At 34.6% G+C, this 26,836-nt stretch overlaps 1 protein-coding gene across 6 annotated transcripts in view; it reads right to left on the reverse strand.

The window, feature by feature from the left end:
* Window positions 1-26,836, reverse strand: part of LOC107997290 (NAD(+) hydrolase sarm1) — a 106,672-nt gene that overhangs the window by 18,323 nt on the left and 61,513 nt on the right. For 3 of the 6 annotated variants that reach the window (XR_009829082.1, XR_009829083.1, XM_017055771.3), the window contains exons 2-5: window positions 6,899-7,033; window positions 2,933-3,153; window positions 2,036-2,300; window positions 932-1,099 (exon numbers count right to left, since the gene is read on the reverse strand). Coding sequence is in view for 2 of the 6 variants with exons in the window: in XM_017055771.3 (XP_016911260.1) it covers window positions 932-1,099; window positions 2,036-2,300; window positions 2,933-3,153; window positions 6,899-7,033 (789 nt within the window). In the remaining 4 variants the exon portion in view is untranslated. Of the gene's footprint in view, window positions 1-931; window positions 1,100-2,035; window positions 2,301-2,932; window positions 3,154-6,898; window positions 7,034-8,245; window positions 8,692-19,871; window positions 20,209-21,670; window positions 22,036-26,836 lie in introns of those variants that run through there. The other 3 variants (XR_009829081.1, XM_017055770.3, XR_009829084.1) reach the window with 2 other exon arrangements.

A 26,836-nucleotide genomic window follows, 5' to 3' on the forward strand; every position in this document is an offset into this window, starting at 1 on the left:
TACTTTTCGATTCCATTTCTTGTTCCTAATTTCGGCTCGTGATATCACGTGTGCCGAAATTTCAACGAAATAGTAGCAATGCTTCAGTATTTCCGCGAACGTTGGAGATTTCAAGAGAGAGATTTTAGAGAATGTTTATACGACGATCACGTGAGAACAGTCGGCATTCGAACGCGAGAGATCATCAGCAGGAGAAGCAAACGTGTCAACGACCTAAGAGGAGGCAAGTTCCTCTGCGCGGCCAGTTTCGTGCCAAACTATTCGAGCTTAGGCCGCACCCAGAGCAACACGCCTTCCGGTGGATCCTTCCATCACCGGAACAAGCGAATTCATTGTAACGACTCTTCCAGAGATATCAATTCTTTTGTTATTTTTGATAAAAATATATATAGCGCATCCTTTATTTATTATTCCTTATTCTTTCTGCATTGACGATGAAATTGACGGCAAATGAATATATTATATTCTATTCTATCTCAAATTTTAATGTTGCAATGGTGAAATATCTCGTTCACGAAAAGTTATCGTATTCAGAATGAAAATTAATTTAATCTAGAATAAATAATTTTTCAGACTCCAATTTGAATCTCGTCGCGTGTTGCAAATAAAACCAAAGTGGTTCTAAATCTAAAGGAAACGAGAACATTCGAAAAATATCTCGTCGATATTAAAAAATCGTGAAAAACCAAGAGGGAAAAAATTCTCGAGAGAGATTAAAATCTTATTTCACGATTCCTTCTTCTTTTATTAAAAGACGTTAAAATCTCAAGGATAAATTAACCCCTTCGCGAATTCTTACGTCTCTCGGGTTCCCGCTTTCTACGAGGGGGTGATTTATCGCGACCTTGGCGGAGAGTTAAGAGGTTCTAATGTACGAGGATTCCGCGGATATTCATCAAAACGTCATAGAAAGTTTTACGGGCGAACTCACCCTTGCAGCGGCGACGCTCTTCTCGGCGGAGACGCCATCGAGTTCGACGCGGGCCCTGGCCGCCGTCGCGGCGCTTTGCTCCTTGTACGAGACGTCGCCAGTTTGTAAAGCTCTCATCTCGGCGCTGTTCGCCGTCGCTTTCTCGGCGCTGAATCCGTCCGTGACGACCTGAAAATTCACAGAGAGAGCGTGGATTTAAAACTCGGCGAAAACTCGGGTCGAGAGACAATTATTCCCCCGAAGAATGGAATGGATTGGACAAGAAAATTAGACGCCATTTTTCCGGACGATATTTTCACTTTAAGTAAATTTCTTAGCTTCGAGTTTTGGCTTGAAAGTTGGATCGAAAATTTCGTTGACGAGCTAATTTAACTATTAACGCGTGATTCGGCGATACGTGTTGTAATTGTTCGAGAAGTTTACGGGGAAGGGTGGAAACAGCGACCTTGGCGTGACGGAAATGAAGTTAAAGATAGAATTGAAACGGAAAGAGTTGAGCCGTTGAGGGAGCTAGACGCGAGATTCGATGTAAAAATAACCAGGTACAAAGTCTTTCTTGCATATACTTGCAAATGCAAATTCCCTCTTTTTCAAAGTATGAATTATCCGTGTAAAGAATCTTTTCGAAAGGATGGTGGAAAATTTCCATACGAAATTGAGACGAATAATGAAAAAGAAAAAGATGAGAAAGAAAAAAATGCCAGGAAGATAACAACACGGCGCTACAATGAACGTGCATGCATCGCTGGCAGCTTGGCTAAGAGAAGTTACCTAGAGATAGATCCCAAGTCCTTGACCTAGACTACTTAGAGGAAACCGCACCTCCGGCCAAATATTGCGCAGCTTCGCGTCACCAAAACGTTCGCGAAGAAATCCAACAGACATCGATTATTTAACACGCGCAATTTGGACCGGTCGAAGCGGTTCATTCGATTCCAAACTAATCCTTCATCCGCAAATCATCACAAATTGCCGCCTCGAGCTCTCGATCTTGAGCAGAGAAACATTGACAACAATTTTACGGATCTAATTCTTCGATTCTTTATCAAAGGATCCGAAGATTCGGATAAGATCCTCGTAAAAATCGCGATTCCCAAAGCTCACCTTGGTCTTGGATGCGCTTGTCATCTTCTTCTGCTCGAATTTCATCGTTTCCTGTCCAGCAGGAAGATTCGTCATATTCGAAATGTTCGACATGTTGATCTGTGGGCTCATGCTGTGAAGATTGTTCAACGAGTTCAGGGAGGTCAATTGGGAGGGTGCTCCTCCAGTCAGCGTGACCGCTCCTGTGGCTGGTGGCGGCGTATCCGGATCCGGAAACGTGACCAAGGGCTCCGTCAGATCGGCTTCCTCCGATCCATTCGTGTCCCTGTGGAAAATAAAGGTGTGGAGGGGGGAAACAAATTTTGGATTCTCTTCCTAAGGGAGAGAACTGTTTGGAATATAATCGCGAAACGGCTAAAACGGGCGTACGAGATGGATTCAGAGGCGAAGATTCATCAATTCGTGAAATTTGATTACCGTGCAATTCGCTTATGTGCGAAATAGAAATGTAATCTCGACATTTCACAATTCTTTAACAATTCAGCAGTTTTTTACGAGATACGAGTTTAAGATTCTTCTTGAACGTTCTAACGCGAGAAATTGGTATTTTAAATGAATCGTGGAGTTCGACTCGACGAGTTATTGTTGTTAAATATTTTTTCGTTTCTTTTTTCTTTTCTAATTATCCATAATCTAATTTTAAATAAACATAAAACGAAGGATGGAAATGTCAGAGGAAAATTCAGCATACACTGCGATTATAATTATCAAAAATATTTTTCAATCTAAATTTTTACGTGAAGTACAAGATGATAAAAATTTTTAATATCAAAACTTATATAAATTATCCTATATAATATGTTTCTGTATATATGTGCACAATTTGGAGACCATTAGATTCAACTTGATGTAAACGAAAGAAGAGGATGAGAAATAAAAATGGTGCGAAAGACTAACCTGTCCACGAGGTTTTCCATGCTGCTGCGCAGTCGTTGTGAAAAATTCGTTGAAATGTTGTTCTTCATCTCGGATATGCCGCGTTGAAGTTCTCTTAGGTCGCTCTTCATTGAGCTTGCTTTCATCTCACTCGACGAGGACGAGGTAAGAATCCTCTGCGAGGATTTGGTGGCCACCCTGCTCGAACTGCTGCTGCTCTGGCTCTGGTTCGTCGTCAGCATCTGCCGAGTCAAAAGTCGTTTACGTTCTATTTAAAATCCACGTGAGATGACTCATTCTCGCCTATTCGTCTCTTTACTCACTCTCTTTCTCTCGTTTTCTTTTCTCAACCTTTCGTCACTCTGTTTTTCACGTGAATCGTAATGATCGCTTTTCACCGACTTTTCCCTCGTTTTACAGTTACACTCGTTGGAATCAATTTTCGCAATTGTGCAATTTAAACGATCTTTTTTTTTTAGATTCAAATAATTTACGAAATGATCCAATTAGAGTTGTGAAATTAAAAATGAAAAATTCAAATTTATCTTCTATATTTTAATAAAGAGAGAAATGTTTGCAATACTTTAGAATAGAAATAGAAATTTTTCATTTTAAAAAATAGAAATATTTACTAGAGATGAAGGACGCGAAGAAGAATTTCGAAAATTTTATGACGATTAGATTCTTTATGATACTGTGAAAGATCTACGAGTAATAAAAGTGGAAATGATAAATTAGTAAAAATAAAATAACATTAATTTATATATATATATATTTTTTTAAACTTTTTTAAAATTCTAAATTTATTTACTGATATTCATTTTAATTATCCAATGAGCTTTTAATTTAATATCAAATTATCCATCTACTTGTGACATACGTATATGAGGAATTGGAAAAAGAATTATTTACTTCCAATCAAACATGAAATAAATTCCTTTGTTGTAACGATGATCGATTTATTTCAAACAAATGCTTTTAAATTTATTTTGCAACAAAAATCTATAATAATATCCAATAGACACTTGAATTACTCCAAGCAAATTTTTTCTAAACAATTATATACACCGTTTCTGACAATCTAAGTACGAATTCCAATCGTAGCAAAGAAATTTAATTAAAAAAAAGTAATTTGTAATATTTCGGTGAACATTCACTTAAAAATAAACCATTTCTGAAATTTGAATTATCAAAGGAAGTGTTAAGGCAAAGATAAGAAATAAGAAAATTTCGAAGAAAATATATCTATGAAAATCGTCATCTGTGTCTTTGTCGCCCGATTAATGCCATGTTCTAAAGAATACAAACAGTATTGGTCTGGTTAATATCCAAAAATGTGACAACCAACCATGCCAAAAGACGCTTAAAACCGAGAAAAACATTCTGAAGATATTGTAAAGAGGAAGAAACCTTGGAAAACATGGCCTCGAGACTCCCGGACCTGGAAGTTCAATATATGCTTGGCTTGGGATAGAATGAAATTCACGTGGGCGACAATTACGTAAAGTTGCAAGTATGCATGCTGATTATGCATGATTAATATAATTCGAATTGAGAGACAGAGTTTTGAGTGAAGATAGACGAGAAAGATTGATTTTTTTTCTATTTTGAATATTGAAAGAAGTGCGTACTTAAGTGTAAGTAAGATTTTTGAGGATCTCTGAATTTCAAATTCGTGTTTCTTAATATTTTATTAATGATTTTATTGATTTTCTATTGATTTTTTTTTTAGTTGAAATTATAGGATAGAGTTTTAACGAAACGAAATAAAAAAAATATAGTTTGCTGAAAGTATTAATTAATTGGTGAAATATTCGTAGAAATATAATTTACAAATTATTACAAATACAATAAATTACAAGTATTTCAATTTTTAAATTGAAATTTTGCTGTCTCATTTGTGATGCTAAATTTAAATATCTGAATATTAAGTTTCAAATTTAAAAATAAATTTTCTATTTCAAAATTTAGTTTCATGTTTCAATGAATTCTTGAAAGTAGACCATTAATTTCCAGTCATAGGCCCAATTTTAACCTGATCCTTTCACTGACTCAAACCATCATTCTTAATCTCGAGCATCTGATACAATGAACATCAAAAATCCCCAAATAGTTATTTCATAATAGTTAGTCATCAAATATAAATGCAGACTAATATTAACTAACATTAATCGTATTATATTATATTAACCATTACATTATTTAAAATCATCGTTTTCATGTATGTAGAGCATGAAATTACAAGAAGATTTTTAAATTTTTGATAAAAGAATCGTATTTCCAGTATAACATTACCCGAAGAACATTGATAAATTAAATAAAAATTGTCGAACATCGAAAGTCGAGTGATATAAAAATTCATGAAAGATGAATCGAGGCATAATTAAAATAATGTAGCGTTGATAAGAGTATCAGTAGGCGGCTCTGAAACACGTGGTCCTTGTACCATTGCATAATCGTTTGTTTTAAGATCTCTCTAAATTAAAATTAAGCCATCAATTTCGTATTCTCTCTAATATTTATTTTTTCTTTTTTTTTTCCATTTTAACATCTGCAAGAATATGTTATCAAATGTACTTACTTCATTAATTTTTCTTTCTTTGAAATATATTTGCTAAATATAGATTATATAAATATAGGATTTCCCTCATTTTCGATTTTTCCTTCATATATTCTTTTTCTTTTGAAATATTTGCCAAGAATACATTGTCGAGAATAGTCACGTTTTACGAAGTATGCGATCAAAATTCAACGAGGGTTCAACGTTTTCCACGTGTATCAACGAATGCCAAGATTTTGTTTATTGCAATCCTTATATATTAATTCTATTCTGAGGCAATTGTACTCGAGAATGAGCACATAAATGCAACGAGAGTGCAAATAATGCAGTAATGCTTGTATAACTGTCGCAGCATTGAGACTGGTCAGTTATTCTAGGAAATAGGTATTTTGAGAATTATTTAATTACTTTCCTCGATTTTGTTCGCTTTTTCGTAGAAAATACGAATAATGAAAAAAAAGTATTCTTATTTTAACGATCTATGCATCCATTTTGAATTTCTAAATATACGTCTTAAAAATTGGATCTCCAATTCCAGAATTGACACTGCTGCAATTTTATTTCGCGAAACTGGGATATCCATCGATATCGTAACGAAATTTGAAATTCGTGGGATGTAAAGCTATTTTTAACATGTACTTTTTCTAGACGAATGGAAATTCTCAGATTGGATATTTACCAAAATCACAAAATTTGGAAATACGCATGCAAAAGACTGACGTGTACTTTAAGCCCCATTTAAAATTAACGAGGTCTTTCGAGATAAGATGTTTTAAGAAATTATTACTGAATTTTATCCGAATAAAAATCTTCACGATCAATTTTAATTTTAAATAAATTGATTCTACTATCACGATTTATTGAAAGTAATTTCTCATTGTTTTAGACGTTTCGAATACGATAGTTATTTCATTGATAACTAATTATTTATAATGAAACAAATAAAATAATATAACGTTTTCAAAAGATTTTTCTTTTTTTACATAATTTTATTTTACGAAATTCCTATTCAAATTTTTATGAATTTTCATCCAATCTTAATTTTGGAAACTCGCTCGGAATCGCGAAATAAATCGTTTGTATTTTCGAATTTCCGTATTTTGAAAATTGTGGGCGAAAAGCGTCTCGACGCTCAACTGTCGACTTTTTCGTCAGAATCTTTAAATAGAAAGTTCGATGACAGGTACAATCATTACTAAGTCATCTCTAGTCTTCGAATTACTTTTGGAACAAATTCCATTGAAAGACAGAGTTGCAGTGAAATTGATTCGAAACTCATTCTTGGATCAGAATTCTGCCAACTTTTAGCAGAAGGCGTGGATGATTATTAATTTGATTTGTGTAGTGAAAAGTATTACGCGGGAAAATTGAATTTTATAATAATTTCGGGTTGAAATTATTTTTTTATTATATAATTATAAATTTACCTGCGATGACGAAGTGACCTGTGGATGATGAGTAACATGGCTCCTTCCGGTCACCATGTTCTTCTTTTGAAAATTCTCCATGACAGTGTGCATGTCACCGTTTTCTCCTCCCTCCGGAACTGGGAACTCCGACATCTATAATAAGAATCAATCAAATTCTTATTAGAATTGCAATTATTAATTTTCAAGTTTATGTTAATAATTTTTAATATATTTAAATTTAAAACGAATAAATATTGTAATTCAAAATTTTTAATTAATTGAAAATCTTGCAAAAATAAAAATTGACAATCTTGTAATAATAATAAAAAAAATATAATAATAAATCTTTTTATTATCTTTAAATTACATATAACTTATTAATCTATCAATTTTGATTTTACAAAATGTTCGATGACTGTTTTTTCTTTTCTTATTAACTATTAATAACTAACTTACTAAATTCACTTTAAATATTTTTAAATTGATAACAAAATATATTGCACTAATTTATATAGATAATATCATTCACTACATAATAATAATAACCATATGCAAATGATAGAATTGCAAAACTCATTATAATTGGAAATCAAGTAAATACGCAAATTGCTTTCATTTATATGCTTGGTAATAATTATATTCAATCAATTTCATTAGCTACTGTTTTCAAAAATTCGTGAAATATGGTTGATCTTTTTTATTTCATAACTAATTAATTTATACTTCTAAAATAAATATAATTTATTAAAGAAAAATGAAATAACAAGCAAAAAGTATTGAAAATACAATTTTGTCTTGTATATGTATTCTGAAAAATAAAATCAATAAATTACAATAAAAACAAGATGTGAATACATTCTTTTCTCAGAATGAACTATTATGATTTAACGAAAAACTTATACGTTTGTTATTTTAAAGTGGATCAATTTTAAATCGTGTTAATTGTGAAAAAAGAAAAATAATCTATATCAAAAAAGCTTCGTGAAGCTTTTAATTTCACGTATGGTTCACAAGAATACTTGGCTTGTTCTGAGAAAAGAATCGCAAGATATGCGGGCCTCGCAACACGTCTGTTACGTAAATGAAACCTTGTGGTCAACGGAATCGAAGGAAACACGTTCACGTACCGCTCGCGTTCATATGTCAATACATGCGTCTATATTGAATGTTCGTTTAAAAAATTGTTATGGCAATGTAAACATAGTATACTTGCGTTTAGTGTGCACAGTTTAAACTTAAAGCATGCGTGTATGTTATCGACAAAGATATCCATACAAAGAGACATTTAAACGAGTTTTGAACGAATTTAATAAGAATATAGAATTTAAATAGGTACAGTGGCGCGCGAACGGTCGAAATACTAACCATTTGACAGTTCACAGAGGACACGCACACTTCCTCTTCCAACCTACTCTTTTTTATTATCTCCTGTTTCGCATCATGATGTCTCTATTATTTCAAGAATCTCGATTTATATACACTCGCAGCATCTCCTTGAGATTCCCAAATCTTAACGAACATTCGTATCGCGTGGAATATTCGTATGATTTCACGTATCATCGTTAATCATCGCTTTATGATCACGTTCATGAATGCCCTTTCATTTCAATCATGAATTACGCAACGATGATTTTTTCATTCGATCGGTCACTTTTATAATGTAAGATGCTACTTAATAATCGTTTTTGATAGTCAATAATAACACTCAACGTTCGGCGAATAGTTTAATACGAATAATATTTGCCGGTTGACATAAAGAACACAGACGTAACCGAATGATAAGCATCGTGCGATGGTCAGGCTCGAACTGAGCAGCCGTCTCGCGCTAATGGCGCGAGAACTGCGATCACAGCGCCGCCTCGGCGACCCCGCGAACTTACAAATTCCGCATAGCAAGCGCGCACGTGAGAAAAACTTTGAATTACGAACGAAAATCAGATCATATATAAAGATTCTAGGAAAAGATTGTTGATTAACGAAGATATGTTTGATCATGCGAAGTAAGTAAAACGATAGAAATAGTATTGATTTTTGATAGATCTGTAATTTGATATTTAAAGAGAAAGATGCTATCTGAGAATATCTTCGCTATTACATTTAATGAATATTGTTAAGAAATCTAATTAATAATTAAGTTTATGGATGTGTTTCATAAAAAATAAAGTTGACTTTAGATATTTCGATAATATTGCAAGAGAATTTGAATTATACGATGATTTTTATAAAATTTTTCCATTATCACAACATAATTTCTTGTAATATTAAAAATCTATTTTTTAAAACGTTCATTTTTCTCCATAAAATAGATGACGCTATTTTTTTATTACGGAGAGTCCTTTAACAAAGAAGAAAATCATCATTTCAATTAATCGGTTATATTTTATTTTCTTTTTTTTTTTTTATTAAAGATAAAAGACGATACACAATGTCGAAAAAAAAGATACTTTTTGTTTTTCGTCATGCTACAACGACGAAAGACAAAAAGTATCGCGTTGTTCTCAGAATCAAGTTATCGATGTCCCAGTTTTGCATTCGCCCTCGTTTCAGGGGTGAGCAAATCCATTAATGGCATCTAAAAATCGATTAATTTTATGAGTCGGCTTCTACGAATCTCTATGTTAATTGGAATTCGAACTGCAGAAAGTAAAAACTTAATTTATAAACATTTATGCTGAAGATATATTATATTAGGCTTCTCGGTAAATAAGAATAACGAACTATGAACTATCACATGCATAGGGTGTTTCATAAATAAAACTAAAAGCAATCTTTCTAGCAGTTAGACTTAAAATAATGATAAAAATTAAAGTAGGAATTTAATTAGAATTATGTCAGATTCGCGTTTATAATTTGATTATTTACTAATTTCTTTTTTTTTTTTTTGAAACATAACTCGTACATTCACCACTATCATCTATTTTCAGCCTGTCTATAAAACAAACGTGCCTAAAGGCGATTCGTGACAGCTCTTGACTGATTTATGTTTAGAAGGAATGTTAATTCCTTTTTATCTGCTTCTGTTCTGAGCTTGAGAGTGAAGCACGTTTGAGAATTCAGGTCAGGATTTTCGACTATCGTGATACTGAACGTGCCTTTGAACGAAGAAGCTGGAAAGTGTACGAATCATTGTTCGGGGCAAATGTTACAGCATACTCCTTCGAAAGATTTTTCCTTTCCAGAGAAAGAAATCTGATAGATCTCAATAGAGACAGTTGTTTTCTTTCCAAATTTTCCAGATCGTTAAATGCTGAATACAGAGAAAGAACGAGAGTCATATAACTTATTAATTAATGATACACTATTGAATAAACTATAAAACATTTTAACTTAACACTTTCTCCATGCATGGTTAAAATTAAAATAAAAAAGTTTTCTCTCGTAACACTAAAATGAATAAAATTTTCTACACTTTCGTAACACATCTCTTCGACCGTAAAAGTCGGATCTCGAGGCTACTTTTCGAGTTCAAACCCCCATAAAGAAGACGAGGCCCAATCGTGTCAAACACCGCACAATGATCCCTCGATCGATATTATCGTTATTATCGTTATTAAGCTTACCAACCGAGATCCGATCCCGTAAGTCATCTTCGATCCCCGCTATAAGAAACGATGAAGAAACAGACAGAAGAAAAGAGAAGAGAGGGAGGGAAAAGAAAAAAAAGAAAGAAGAAGCAAGCAGCTGGGCGATGGAAAAGAGGGACACAAAGACTGGAATGCGGTCTAACGAGGTGAACGCAAGAAAACTCCGCCAACCAAGACATCGAGTGTCGGTGGAATTTTGGCGAGGAGTATACCGGGTGTCCTCGACACACGTGCACCTGGACTGGAAATCCAAGCGAACAGGAAAGGTAAAGGATTGGAAAAAAAAGAAAAAAAGAAAAAAAGAAAGAAAGAAAAAAGGAGGAAAGAGGTCGAAGAGAAGAGACAAGAGATAAAGAAGAAATAAAAAGATGGAAGGAACAAGAATACACTCGATAAGGAGAGGGACGTTGGAAAAAAAGAGCAACAGATTAAATAAGGTGCGGCAGGGCCGTCTTGATAGGTCAGCGACCAAATAATATCCACCGTTTTCTTTCCTCTTAAGTGTTCATTACCAAAAGAAACGCCACTTATTGGCGCCATTTGATTTATGGGTTAATAAATGGCGCCATAAATGTTCTTACCACGATGATCACGATCGTCGATTTTTCCCTCGCGATTAGGTTTTCTTGGCACGATTCTTACAGGTCGTATTGTTCCATCCAGTCGTTTGACAATTTCTTCATTATGTGCACGTGCTCCAAGATAAAGATGAGACCGATCGATCGATCGATGCATAATTTTGATTAATTTTTCAAATAATAGGATGGGATAACTACTTCATTCTCTTTTTGTTCTTTCTTCAACGAGTATTTAACAATATAGTACAATATAATTACTAGAGTATTTTAAAATAATTGTCCAGGTCTATGTATCATCATTTAAAAACTTTGTATACCATTGATAAGCAAATTATCTACAATGAATATGATTAGCAAAATGATTATAGGAAATAATTTCTATGCTTACCTTCCCCCACCCTCCTCCTTTTGTATATAATCTCCATTTATACTACGACGTGACTAATCAAAGACTTTTAATCGAACGCATTGAAGAAACTTAATTAGAAAGCTTGGCAATTAATAAAGATAATTCATTTCGAACGGATCCTCGAGGATTTTCGTCTGGATTATGTAGAGGGGACAATTTTTTCTTAACCCGCTTCCGTGTATCTTCGAGCGGGCAAGAGATTCTATCTATCGCATTGGCAGACAGCTGTAGGCGTGTTGGCTCTCGCCAGACACAAAGAGGCGATTCGGAGACGTCTCCTCGTGACACTGTCGTTGTATCGAGTCGAATCGTGTGTGTACGAGCCGGGTGTACTGTGTTCATAATCCTTGACGAAGACGCCGCGCGTTAAAGCCGGATTTCGAACGATACAAAGGCTCGACAGAGAGAGAGAGAGAGAAAGAAAAAGAGTCGAGACTTCCTCCCACTGCGATTCTCTTCATTTTTATTTATTATTGTCCCTTGTATGTATTTTACGCGGGAAATTATCCAGAGATCGAAAAAAAAAAAAAGAAGAAGAAGAAGAAGAAAATTCGGGCCTTCTCTCATTGCGATTCTTTTTTTTTTTTTTTTTTATTTTATGCACGAAGTTTGTAATACACAACAAAGGTTGGGGGGGAAAAAATGAATTATTTTTGAAGTTTAAGAGATGATTGTTATATTGTTATATTGTATTTTAGATGAACATTTAAGATTCACGTGAAATTCTTTGTTCCTTTGTCCGAGATTTGTAGTTTGCATCTTTAATGTTGGTTCTTTCTTTGTTCTCTTCAATGGTATTCTGTGTGAAAAGATTTTTAATATTTTTTACTAAAAGATTCTATTAGTTTGAAAAAGACATTTATTATCTTTTAAAGAGAATGTACATATATCTCTATATACTCTTTATTTAAAAAAAAAAACGTATAATAAAAATTTAACGTAATCATCGTAATATATTCATATTATAATCGAGATATTCATAATCTTGAAAAAAGTAACGAAAAATTCATTTAAAAAATACACATTAGAAATCCTATTAAGATTAAGTGAAAAAAATCGTTATTCGATCTTCATTTTACAAAGATTTATAAATTCTAAAATAAAAATAATTAATATAGAAATAAATCAAAATGCGATCATATAGAAGTATATCATTGATTTGCAAAATAAATTTAACAAAAAAAAAGATATTTCAACTTAATATTTTTTACTTCGTTTCACGAAATCATGTATATCTTCAATGTCTGCCAATGTTCTTTGTAAATCAACACGGATAAAACATCTAAAAATTCGCTCTCCTTTGTAACGCGGTTTTCTTGAACTTTGTACCCGTATCATTTATTAATTTTATCTAATCGAATCTGCGACGCAAAAGCGACGCGAATTTTCGAATCCAATTCCGATTTCCTTCGTTCATTCGTTCGATCGATCGGGAAGAGTGGAAGGTGTTCGCTCGATGCGACTCGAACACGCTGTTGCTCGTTCAAACAAAGAAGTCCTCTATGAGTTGCAAAGGAAACACGTTCCTCCGGTTCTACGCGCATAAAGGAGCCCCTCTCTAGCCGAGAGGAGGAATTCCTTGATGGCTCGTCGTCACATTGGGACACGGGAGATAAGATCTGGAGGAAGCCAGGATGTGTTCCCGTTTCCATGATAACGAGCGTCAAATTTCTTGCGGAGATTTTTTGAGTTTCGACGAGTTTTGGAACAGGCAGTGTAAACATTTTTTAATGCTAAAATTTCGAACAAAAAAGAAACAAAAGAGCGAAACATTCATTTTGGATTAGGATATGGAAACGAGAATGGAAGAATTTTCTGAGTAAAATTAAAATATTTCGTAGTATTTTTCTTTTTTTTTTTTAGAAAACAGCAAAAAAAAAAAATTGAATTTTGGAAAAGATTTAGGAGAATCTTTTTTTAAACTTATAAATTGGAATAAATCTTCAAGCAAGGAAGTTTGTAATAATTGATATTAGAGATCTAGCAAAAGAAAGAAAAAAAAAATATTTACAATTTCAAGCACAAGAAATTGTCAATTCACGAAATCGATAACAATATCACGAATTACGTTCGTATTAAAAATAACTGGTTAATACTTGTTACCACTAATCTTCTTAATCCGATAACTGATAATCGTTATCTGCAACGATAATGAGACAAGGTCGCCTGTAAGTATATAATTATGATATAATTGAAATACTTAAACGAAAAAACAACTTTCCATTGTTAAATCTTTTATTTAAATGTTAAGTAATATCGTGCGATATGTGTAATAGCTATGTGAAAGAAGAAAAAAAAGATAAAGAAACGAATATATAAAATCTCGCTTAGCTCTTCGCTAAAATATAAAGAAAGAATGTTTGTATTCTCCTTATCAATTTAAACTGCGATTAATATGATGAACTGCCGTGGATAAAATTGTATATCCAAAGTATCGTTGTTAAATCGGTTAAAGAAGAAATATATGTATATATTGGAAAATCAAGTGGCAATTAGCACAAAATTTACAATTTCGCAGTTGAATCGTTATTTTATTAGAATCATTCGCGACTTTCACGTTGCGTCGAGGCGTGGAAATAATCAAAATTCTTCCGAATCGAATTAATAAAAATGGAATACGTTTTTAAAATTTATCGATTTTCGATCTGGGAATCCCGATGATACTTTTAAGAGACCGGTTTGTAAAACTTTCACACAACTTCGAAACGGTCTTTCAACTTCGAACAATGAATCTAGAACGGATCAGAGAGAGGGAGAGAAAAAAGATCAAGACGAGATGAAAGTGACGAATTGCTGGATGAGAAATTAATCGAAGCGAAGAATTATTTTGAAGGAAAGATGGATCGATCTTTCGGTCTTGTTTCGCACCTTATTTTCGGGTTCATCTTATATAATTTACTCGGGTAAACACTCGAGAGAACGTTTCGACATCGTCCAACTGTTGATTTACGAAATAAAATTCGTATACTTTTCAATTTTAAAAATCCGAACATAATTTTTAGTTACCTTAAAATTGGATAATTATATTTAAAAATAAAATCAAGTTCCCGAACAAGTTTGATTGAAAAATATTTCTAACGCAATTAATCAAAATCTTCTAAAAAAATATTCTTAAAAAAACCATACGTACATATCTGTATGGAGTTTGGATGGAAAGAGCGTAGTTTTTCGAGTTCCACTAACTAAATTGGACAAAAAGTGAATCGTCTCGATTAAGACATCGCCGATTACGCAAAAAAATCGGCGCGATTATCGGCGGTGCACTTATATCGAGCTTGTGGCATCCGGCCAGTGCATTCTGCCATCTTATGTAAGAGAGGTTCATCAACAAGGAACGCGATGATTAAATCTCATTAGGGGATAGATTTGGCAACCACTTCACCGTGATTCGAAGGCTGTCCAAATTAATTAGTCACGCGAACGCTGGCTTCGAAGGTCGGCGGTGATCTATCTATCATGTTCACGATCCATCGATCTTGGTGAATTTTGGTAATTTAATTCGCTAGATAAATTTCCTCGTTGTTGCTGTCTCGATCGACTTTGAAATTTAATTTTGGAAATATCTTAAAATAGAGAATTGGTTTCCTAGCTTTTCGAGTCGAGTTGATTTAATTTAATCTTTTAAGCTTTTAATTTTTGGAACAAGAGCGAGAAGAGAGAAATTATACACTTTTAAATTATCATTGGATCGAATCGAATGAATATAATCTTCGTTAAATAGATATCATAGGAGAATGATAAATTATTATTTTTTTTCTTTCAACTCGAAATAAAAATAAGATAAAAATTATTCACGTTTGAATAATTAATTATTTAAGAATAAGAATCGAAGGAAACAGGAATCGGGAGATGACTCACCGAATTTGATAAAGTATCGATTAGCAAAAATGAATCACGATGACACAATTGTATGCTGAACAATCAATACCTGTTTGTTCGACAAATTAAAGATTAAGGAAGAACAAGTTGTGCACACTTCTTTGTGTGTACTTCGATAAACATTTCAAGTGGTAAATATTCCGGTATACAAATCCACATCGAGAGCTTCTTCCTCCTTCTATCGTCCAAATAAATAAATAAATAAATAAGTAAAAAGGATTTGAGGACACACGTGTAAAAAAAAAAATCGAAATTAAAAATGATCAATCCAATCCAATTACAATCGGCCCCGTTTCTCTCCACGTTTTTTAATCGTCGCTCGATCGATTACGCAAGATTCGATTCGAGTCTCGTTTCACCCGGACAATCGGGAGGAAGGCACGCGAGCCGGGGCAACGAGTTCCAAGAAACGGCGACACGGTAGCCAAAGAACCGGCACGAGACGAATCGCTACCGAGAAGCGGTTTGTTAACCCGTTTGCAACAGCTCGAACACGATTTGCGTCACCGTGTCGTGGAATAGTGGCGTGGAATGCGCCACGAAGAAGCGGCGTCGAAACCTACTACTCCAAGAGGAAATCTCCGTCCTTCGCGCGTTCCTCGAGAGGGAACGACACTCGAACACGACGTGAAGTGACGAAACGTGTTTCGTTTCTTTTTTTTTTTTTTTGGAGGGAGAGGAAGAGTCTTCGAATCGATGTTATCCAACGTTAGTTTTGGAAAGATTTGCCAATCCTATATTATTATTAGGATTTATAAAAAAAAAGTTATTTTATTTCTGGTGATTGATGGTGACATTTGTCACTAAGAGTACGACATGTAAAAGTATTCGAGAGAGTTTTTAACATCTTTTAATGTAAACAGTCTTTAGAGTTTTTTTTCATGGTTTGTAGAATATACGATGGAAATATAAATATTTTTAAAGATCTTTTAATCGTTTTTTTTATTTCTTTCAAAGTTAAATTATCAATTTTTGAATTCTATAAAAATTGTTACGTAATTGTACGACAATGTAATTTTTACGAGTCTGCAAATCGTGTTTTTTAGTTTATAATTAATCTTTAAAGAGTTACTTTATATACGAGATGATTATATAATTAAAAATTGTCGTGTCTTACGTAATATTATTTCGTAAAAAAAGAAAAAAAATCGCACAGATCTCAGTCATTCCTCGCTCGGTCAAGTTTATAACGTGTTGAAACAATGATTTACAACGATTCTTCGTATCCTATTATTTTCATTGAGTAATACGACATGGAGTATTTTCATGTTTACTCGTTATGTTAATAAACGTCAATATTATTATTGTACGCTGTGTCATTCCCTTTACAACCTGTGCATTCATTTTTTCACTTTCACGAAGATTTAGTTAGAAATGAATGAATGAACCTTTGTGAAAAGTGAAAGTGGATATTCTTGCACACGCGCGTTTGAGTTTGAGATGAAAATTGCTTCGAGCCGCTCGAAGCAATCTCCAATAAGATAAAATGAATTCTTTCTTCTTCCAATCATTATTTTAACGATTCGAGCGATAGATGGTGAATTTTTGCTCGAAACTTTGATCCCATACTTTGACAATTAGTTTTTCTTATTATGGATTATTATTATTATTTACGAATTCCACATCATTAACAGATCATTCGTCATCGTTATGACATAATCTCTCATAAGATCTCGTCACAAGATCGATCGTTGCATCTCATCAGCCCCCATTTCATTCACCTTCGCTCGAGAAATCGAGCCATCATCCACTTGTCCTCGCGATCGTCGCTTTGCTATTCCGATCACAATCGGATACGAGCACGAATCAGAAGTCATCACAACAGTAAACAACGATTAGTCATCTCACGAACTTAGAAAACCTGACCTCTCTTCGTCGTTCCAACGGTAACTACATCTATGTACATACGCGCGTACATACAGGGTGTCCTACAAATTCAAAAATAAAAATGAAAGAAACGAGAATCAGAATCCTTTTTAAAAAATCGTTTTTAAATCTTCGTGTATTTTCGAATAAATTTAAAAGAAACAATCAAGTTTGATCCCAATTTTTAACGAAATGAATTACAGTTATTAAAATATAATAGTAAAAAAAAAAAGTTAAATTTTCTCGTTTAAATTTTCAATCAGTAAGAAAAGAGAAAGTGAACACGGTTGAAATGTTATTAAAAAAAAAAAAATTGTTTTCTTTTACACCCTGTATACTAATGCAACGTAACGCTGAGATTCGAAGAACAAACGCGTGTTAACAGTAATTCCCAGACAGCGAGGGGAGGACGATTATGTCTAGAATGAATACAGATATATACATACACGCGTGCATGAGTGTGTGTGTGTGTACGTACGCGTGTGACATCGCGTATAGTTTTAGCGCAATGATGTCACGCTGTTGTAACGGATCGTGACGCGGTACTTTGATTGACCGATAGATGTTACAACCGCGAATCTCGTTTCTGACCTAAACGATGACGCATACGAGACGCTGTGACGTTTTGATTAGACATAATGCATCTTGCTCTTTCTCAGAGGTTCTCATCGGTTCACGATGGCAAAAGTCCAATTCTCTTATCGTGATAACGATATTTGAAGATAAGACGTCGTTTTTTAATAATCTTGGTTATTTCTTTTCTTTTTTCTTTTTTTTTTTTTGTATTTTCACTCAGAATTGTATTTAAAGTCTATGTAAATTTCTATCATTATAGAGAGAAGGTTATGAAACAATCAAAATTTCCCTCCACGGCGTCCATGATTCTTTCGCGTAGTCACGTGACTGTATAAAGCAATACGATTGGATACAGATACAATTATTAAGAAAGAAAACATTTTGGAAGTTTTGAGGTTAAGAATATCTCTTGCAAGTTAAATTTTCATTCCGTTGTGCAATGAATTCGTTTTGAATTCTATCGAATAAGGAATAAGAAATGAAAAATTTGGAAAGAAATTACCAAGCTTGTTATAGTTTGAATAATGTGTTGAAGCAGGTAGAAATGGAGAGCAGATTGATATAATGAAAATTCTCTGTTTATTGGTATAGATTGTTTGCTTTGAAGCAAGAAATATTGAATTTAGATAACTTGACACGTGGTCGGAGGTTTGTTGGTTTTAAATCTTTCTTAAGTATTACTGCTTCGGTTGGAATAAAATTTGTGTGGCAATAAATTGCAACAGACATTGCGACACCTGTTCCAAGTATTAGAAACGAGAAAATCTCATTTTTTATTTAAATTATTCCAATTAGAATATTCTCCAATTGCTATTATATTAAGTAAAGAAGTTGTTTATAATTTTTAAAAATATATTTAAACTTGAACAAAGATATAGAGATAGATATAGATTTTATCTGTGTTAGAACCTTATCTGTGTAACACGAACCTAATTACTCATATTGGTATAATTAAAATCAAAACGATGCGATAAAAATAAATAGATTTCACTGAAATAAGTGGCACGAAATAAAAATAAATAAATAGATATCTCATATATCATACTCAATCGAAATAAGCAATACGAATAAACGAATACACAACTTTATATCTTATTAAAAACGTCACGAATATCTGCACGAATTTAAAATTATCACTTATACAAGTTTTCTAATGACAATATCGTCTCAATATTTTTAAATATTTTTACTAATTGATACGATCTCATTCACAGACAAAATTAATAGATTCTGAAACTTTTAAACCTTTTCAACTTTTAAATTTCATCAATTCACAATTTCCAGAATATAATAATAATAATAATCATTGACTCTATCAATGAACGGCTCAAATTAAAGCCTAAAAAAAAATATATACATATATAAATAAAAAGCAGAGAGACGAAATGACAGAAGCAAGAATCGGTGAGTCACTTGGTCTTCAGCCGAGATTAATTTGTAAAATTTTGAATTCCCTCCCAACACCTACTCAAATAGAATATGATGTCATTCGTATGCGTGAAACAGTCATCGCGAAAATATGCGTAATTACGCGAACGAGGGAACTTGTCACTTGTGATCTCGATAACGAGACGACGACGTCTCGTTTAATTGCTTCCTTGGTATCTCTAACTTTCCCCCGACTATAATACTCACTTGAATCAACACTGGTAGACGTTCCATCATAATGTTGCATAAAGTTGCATATAGGTTGCAGAGGAAGATATATTTCATTTTATTTCCATTTTAATTTTCCTTTTGAAAAGGAATGAACGATGGTTTAGAAGTGAAAACGATATTCCAATGATACGATTGAATATATGATAATTTGAACTGCGCGAACCTTCAATTGCAATATCAAATATTTTTTTTTAATTTTAAAACTGGGAAAAAATGAGAAGAAAAGAATGTTTGGAAGGAAAGAAAATCTTCGAACGAACTGAATTGAATTTTTGATAAAACAAAATGAGACGCTGAAACGAATATAAGTTTGAAAGAAGAATCTTGAAAGGAACGTTCAATGTTTGATAAAATATGGAATATGGATTATGGAAATGTTCAAAAATGGATTAGAAAAGAAGAGAAAAAAATACAACAGAGATAAGAATCAATGTACTCACCGATTTGAGAAAGGCGCCCCTGCCCTTGTAGAGCAGGCTGCTGTGAGATCTACTGCTCCCATGCTTGTGCAGCATGTTCAGTCCTCTGTCGACGCTCATTCATAAATCTATTTCGACCCACCAGCCACCAGAGCAAATCGTTTCGGCGAAATTGATCGTTAGACCCAATTCTACTAGTTCGAAGTTTCTACTCGTCCCAATTTAATTGATCTCGTTCTAACCAAATCCTTGAGGGATACTTTTCAACGAGACTTTTTTCACGGATTATACAGGAATTTGCGACACGCGGCGTGGCCACATTCGATTCTTTGGTCGATGATCGTTAATTGTGACGACACTGCGGGACGAATGATTTATTAAAAATTTGAACTTTCCTCTTTGAACTTTATTAAAAATTTTCGTAAGATCGATTCTTTCGCTGTTTTAATTAAATTTCTAGAATGAGAAAATTTGGAGGACGAGCTGGTATCGTGTAAGGAAGAGAGAGAGGGAACTTGTTGAAAATTGCATCAGAAGATAACGATTTTGTTTGGGCAGGATCAAGGTAAACAGGTCGATCGATTCGATATCTATAAGTTCTCACAATAATTCTCTGGAGAACAGCTGTTCAAATAAAAGATGTTTTCCTCTAAAAGTAAAATACTTGAGACGAAGCTCGTGAACGAGCATGCATGCACTTCGTGTCAGAAATTTTATTTGAATTTTAAATATTTTGAAGTATAGTAATTGGATGGAAATTCAAGAAAATTTAAGAGAATGGATTCAATCGAAGATCTCGATACATACGACTCATACTCATTAAAGATTTGGAAATAAATATTCTTTCGCACAGAATAAACGCAATGGGGAAACGGATACAAAGGAACGAAATTACGATAGAAATTTTTATTTTGCGCGATCAGTGAAGCCGTTTGATCGAGAAAGATCAAAGAATTTTTTTTAAAGACTACTATAAAACGAGGTATTCTTTTTCAATTTTTAGATATTGAATTTCGAATTTAAAAATAAAATTCTTCTTTTCATTGGCTCGCAAATACAATAATTTTCATCGTGAAATAAATTCGCTCAAAAATCTCTTCGATTTCCAAGCAAAAAAAAAAAAAAAAAATTAAAAATTAAAAATAAAATCGTCATAATAATAAGTGCAATGTAAGAAAGGTACTTAAAAAGAAAAAAAAAAAGACGAGTTTATCAACTTCGAGGCTTTTTCAGCTTCGATAATATTCGTCGTAAAAGAGATGACGATAAGGAACGGCAAGGATTATTTTCGTCGCCCAACGGCCAATTTTGGCGGTCGGTTTTTGTATATGCATCGAAGCCGCTCGCGGCGAGAATCGTAACGTCCGCTTCCGGCCGGGGAAGTCACGTATCGAGCACGCCATCGTCTCGCGTGCGAGGTTAGGAATGCACGTGGCTTTTGTCTCGTAGCCGGCGTCGAGACGCGTCTCTTCTCCCCTGCATTTCTATGCAGCCTGCCATGCGGAAGTGGCGCACGCAAGCCGCGTTACGCAACGAAAACGCTTGCTCGATCAACGTTCGACGGTGGTCCATCGTTCACGTGCCACCGAAACAACCTTTACAGCCTTCCCTTTCGAAACTGGGAATAGGAGTCAAAAGTGGAGATTCGGATAAAGGAGAATGGATATTGGAGAACACATGCATTGTTACGTTCGAAATGAGAGGAATAAGGAAGGATCGAGCCGCCATTTTAAACACCTAGGCGAACAGCGAAAGATCCCGATCCCGCCGAAATCCAATTATAAACCGAGCGTTATAAGAAGAAGAAAAAATCCTCGCACCTTTCCAATGCTCCATTGGAAAAAGTCGCACGGAACTAAAAAAAAACCTCCACACCGCTCGCGAGATAGAAATCTAAATCGAAAGTCACTTTGATAAATAAAGAATGAAAACTCGATACGCTAGAGCCGTGTTATTCAACAATGATCGCTCGGCCTCGGTTCACCGCGGACTGTCGATCGCCACGCTCCGTGTATATCGTATATACGGCGTTAAGGTGATCGAACCGATCGCTCGTGGTGTACACCATTCACCGTGGTCTCGCGCGAACAAATCACCTTTACACCAGGCCACTATCGCACGTATTATGATCGATTCGTCGACGGTTCGATGACGAGCTGCGGCGCGATACTACCGCCTCGCTCGTGCCCTCGTTGCTACAAATACTCGTTATCATTGGGCGGTGCGCGTTTCGCGTTATCAGTTGGCGCAAGCAGAACGGGAGAAAGAGAGAGGAATCAGCTGTGGTCCCGTACGACGCTAGTTGCGACCACTTATAAGGGGAGGGGGAGGAGATAGCAGTTTCCGAAGAATCGATGATTCATCGATCGTGGAGGGGAGCACCTGGGGAGAGGACGGGTCGAGACGGTTCTTTGGAAAGGATGTAGTTCACGGGGAGTGGATGATGGGTTGTGGAGGGGAATCTTCTCGAAAAGAAGCCTCGCCCCTGAATATTTGAGTAAGGAAGGTGGAGGTGGAGGGGAAGTGATAAAAGGAGGAAGTTGGGTGATTTATTGGGGAATTTAGTCTTTTTTCTTCTTCTTCTTCTTTGCAAGGAGGAAGGAATTTTTTTGGATCATTTATTATCATTTATTATCGTTTATTACGTTTCATTTTTTATTTTTTTTGTTTGGTTCGATGGTATAATTTTTGTGAGTGATTTTTTAAAATTTATCTTTGATGAATATTATTTAAACGAATTAGTGAATGGCCATTCACAGGTATTATATTAAAACGATGAAGTTTAGGATAATTTTTGAAGAATTATTGGAGTCAAAGTTGAAGCTAAATTATCTTATGGATCGTTGTTCTTGGATCGGGAAGAATTAAAACAATAAAATCTGAGGACGATCTCGCCAAATAATCGATTCTTTAGCAATAAATGAGTCTTTCCTATGCAACCTTAACACGTCCTTTCCACCCACGATGTCGCAACTGATGAATAATTAAGCAGTGTTCTCATTGAAGCATCAGAACGCGACTTGATTAACTCTTCCACGAACTCATAAACCGTCTCGATAAGGACCGATACCGACCTTATATGGAATCCTCATCGATCGTTCCATTGAATCCATATCCGCTTCAAAATTCCACCCTTCTCTCGCGAGATAGGATCACAGATCAATTATCCTTACGATCAAAAGAAGATTATAGTTTTTTTCACCATCGAAATTATTATATTATCAGCAATTCTCTTTTGAAAAAAGGGAAAAACGCACAAGAGAGTCACGAAATTTTTTAGAGATTCTTTAATTCCTTTCCATATCCAATTATTTTAAATTTCTAAGGACGTATAGTGTCTCAAGAAAACACACCTGAAATTTCTATTAATTGATAATCTCCACTATCGGTGATTAGATTACTATATTATTATTATTTTATTATCAGAATGATTATTATTAATGATTATCTCATTACTGGATTAATTTAAAAAATGCTATCACTCTATTTCCTTCTCTTCTCAAAAAAATCGTATCAATTTCCTTACTTCATCCTTATCTACATTACAGCTTTGGAAAAATTATTTACAAATATTTGCAACAAAGAACTCGAATCTCCTCAAATAACAATGCTGTCATTCTCTCTCCTCCAAGAAGAACCGATTGTCGATTTCTTTAAATTTTATCCATCTACTTTACACGGAAGATAGTTGAAAAATTACTTATATTTAATTTATTTGCAAAAATTGGAGTCACCGATTTAGAGAATCGATCGGGGCTTGAATGGGCAACGACTAATCCAACGAGTAGTCCCATTCAGTTAAATGGCGCGATTGGGAGGGAACGCCGGTCAATTCATTAGGCGGTGACGTAATCGTCGTGGCGAGTACTATGATCGAGTGAATTGTGCACAAGGGATGCACGGCAGCGTGCAGCGTTCGTGGCATCGCGGAATCTAATTGACATCCTTACCGCGAAACTCGAGGGTCAAACTTATTTGTCGAGTCGCCACACGATCCTTTACCCCACTTCTTACTCCTTTCTTCTTCACGGCTCGAATAAAAGTTTCGCGAAACGGTCGATTACCGATTACGTTGGATGCCAATTGAGATATTTTTATTCTTTATTTCGATGCGTCATACGTCGTGGAATAAAATGCTCGTGATAACGTTAGCATAGTGTAGTGTAGCGTTGATGGATGTTGTTACACCTTTACATTCTCGTTCAATTAATTCTTTATTCATACGATGTGTAAAAGTATATTTAAATTTTATCCTTTTGTAAATTAAGTATCGATTAATTTAAGAGAGAAGAGAGATTTAATTTTGGAAAATTAATATAATCATCCTCTTCTCCATCGAAATAATTTTTGATCCCTTATTATCTAGATATTCTTTGTGAAATATAAAAAAAGAATGATAAAACTGATCGTTCATTATATAATACCGTTTGGGAAGAATAATAAGCATTAAAATATTCAGAAATAATGGAGAATTACGAGGGACATTCTGAGAATTTGATAAGGGCACAATATTAAATTTTCTCGAGCGAACAATGTAATAATTCGCAGAATGTATTATGCAACAGTTCCCAGTGGATTTTTTTGTATTTGAAAATGTTTCGCGCGAAACAATGTTTGTTTAGCTGGCACGAATGATTCATCTCCAACTATAGATGAATAAGTTGGTCTGAAGCGTTCAGTATCTCGCGAAGTTAATTAATTTCTCGATATATCGAGCATTTCACAGATTCGTTTTGACCCGATTCCACGAAGGCGGAAACCTTTGGTTGAGATGGGAGCCTTGAACTTGAACTCAAGAAGGACGATTAGGTGTCACGAGTGGCGTAACTCGGGTGACTCACTTTCGAGTCAAGGATGTCACGACTCCGTGTGTATCCATTTAACCCGTTCTCGCCAATGTATTTAAATTGTTTTATCAATCACGTTCGATTGAACGTCAACGATTTTTTCGGTATACGCGAATCGCACGATTTCGAAATCTTATTAGTTAGAAAGGAGCTTTATCAAATTTTTATATAAAACAAAATCATTTCTACACTCGATCGATCGATTCGTTCCTTATTAATTTATATAAACAACAATTCCCCCCTTATCGAGACTGAAGATATAGAGATCGATAAGATATTTTCTTATCGAAAAGAAATTCAACACGCCCAGAAAAAAACCCCAATTTCCCTCGCTCGCGTTTCTCCCGTGCGCCTCGATTAATTGCGTGCACACAATTTGCAACACGGTAAGACCACGCTCCCATGAATTTCCCCCTTCCTTTCCCGTGTTATTTGTCAAACGAATCGCGTGGAGAGAAAGCGAGAGAGAGAGAGAGAGAGCGCGCGAAAGATCTCTCTCGATCGAGCGTGGTAATGGCGTCGTAAATAACGCGTCCCCCGGCCGAGCGAAGATTAAAAGGCTCAAGATTAGAATATGTTGGAGAGTTCGATTGGGTCGGATGTTTCGCATAGCGGCCGGTGCGTCGAACCTTGCCCACCCGTTCCAAACATCCCGCACCAGCCTTCCTCTATTAGGATGCCGGCCATACCTTGGGAGGAGCACGCTCTATAAGAGGATAGAGCCTCCTCCCTCTCTCCCCCACATAACTTATCAAATCTATATTACGCCACTCCATGGAATTCTACTCGAATTTCGCTCGATTTTTGCAAGCTTTGTTTAATTATTATCTTACGCCGAGCAAGCTCGAAATAGAATCTTTTGTTTGGGGGGTGTGTAAGTATAAGATGTGATTCTTGCTTTTTCTGGAATTGGTTTCTATCTTGATAAAATTTGGCAGAAATCGAATATGTTGGTTGATTTAACATTGAGAAAATCATCGTTGGAAATTTGCGAGCTTTCAAGTTTAATCCTAACGATCTATCTGAAATTGAGTCAATAAGCATGTTTTTTCGGAGGAGGGGGATTAAAAAAGATTCGAACGAGTCTAAAATGTATGTTGAACCGATAATTAAGATCATCGAGGGCCACTCAAACGATCGGATTAAACGAGCGAGATCGAGAGCTCAAGAACACATATCTAAGTACGCGTTTCTAGGTGCACGTTGCCCTCCTCGTGTCTAAATCGAGATGCACTTCAATCGAGCAGTTCCTGCAACTATACTTACACTTAACGAACGCAGCTTAGCGGCTATTTTCATGATTAATCAAGTTTCCGCTCAATTATGGAAATAATTATCAAGTCAAAGATTCGCCTGTTATTATTCCTCAAGTCTCTGAAATAACTAACGACACTCTAAGTTTATCTTTTTTAATTAAATTTCTTTTAATACGTTATTATTTATGCAGTTTATCAGTTCGTTTCGATTTTAAAAATCTTTTTGATATCGATGACGATAGTCTAGTTAAATAATTGAAAAAAAATTATCCATCGATAATTGAAAGATATTTAACAAGTGTCGTATAACTCGTCAGGAAGAATTCCGGGATGAGGAGAAGGGAAATACAATATCGTGTTTTCAAACGAGTTTAGAAAGCGACGTCTAAATGAAATTCGTCGAGAACGTAATAAGTCGTCGGTGAATTAGAAAGTCGTGACGCATCGTGAGTTTCACGAAACCGGAAGAAACGATAGCGAAGCTCGCGAGACGCGTGACGAGCCCTTCCGGAAGCAATATTCGATTGATAGGAAGGAGAGAAAAAAAGATCGAAGATCTTGATATCAACGAATTTTTCAAGTCATTCTATGATAGATATCCACGTACAAAAGATAATTTATTTTATTAAATTTCGTTATATTTTACGCAATGAAAATAACATTTTTCATAAATATTTATCACGTTATATAAATATATATCATCCGTATTTACTATTAGATATCTATTTATATTTATGCATATTTATGCAAAATTCAAATGTATACGAAAATATAAAATCTATCCAGTTCTACTTTTTTTAACCACGTTCATAAAAATTTTTGCATTTAAATAATCTCTGTATACATTGTATAACGCGCAATAATGCGAAATCACGCCACAACA

The sequence above is a fragment of the Apis cerana genome, linkage group LG3 (genome assembly GCF_029169275.1).
Source record: "Apis cerana isolate GH-2021 linkage group LG3, AcerK_1.0, whole genome shotgun sequence".
NCBI classification, from domain to species: Eukaryota; Metazoa; Arthropoda; class Insecta; order Hymenoptera; family Apidae; genus Apis; species Apis cerana.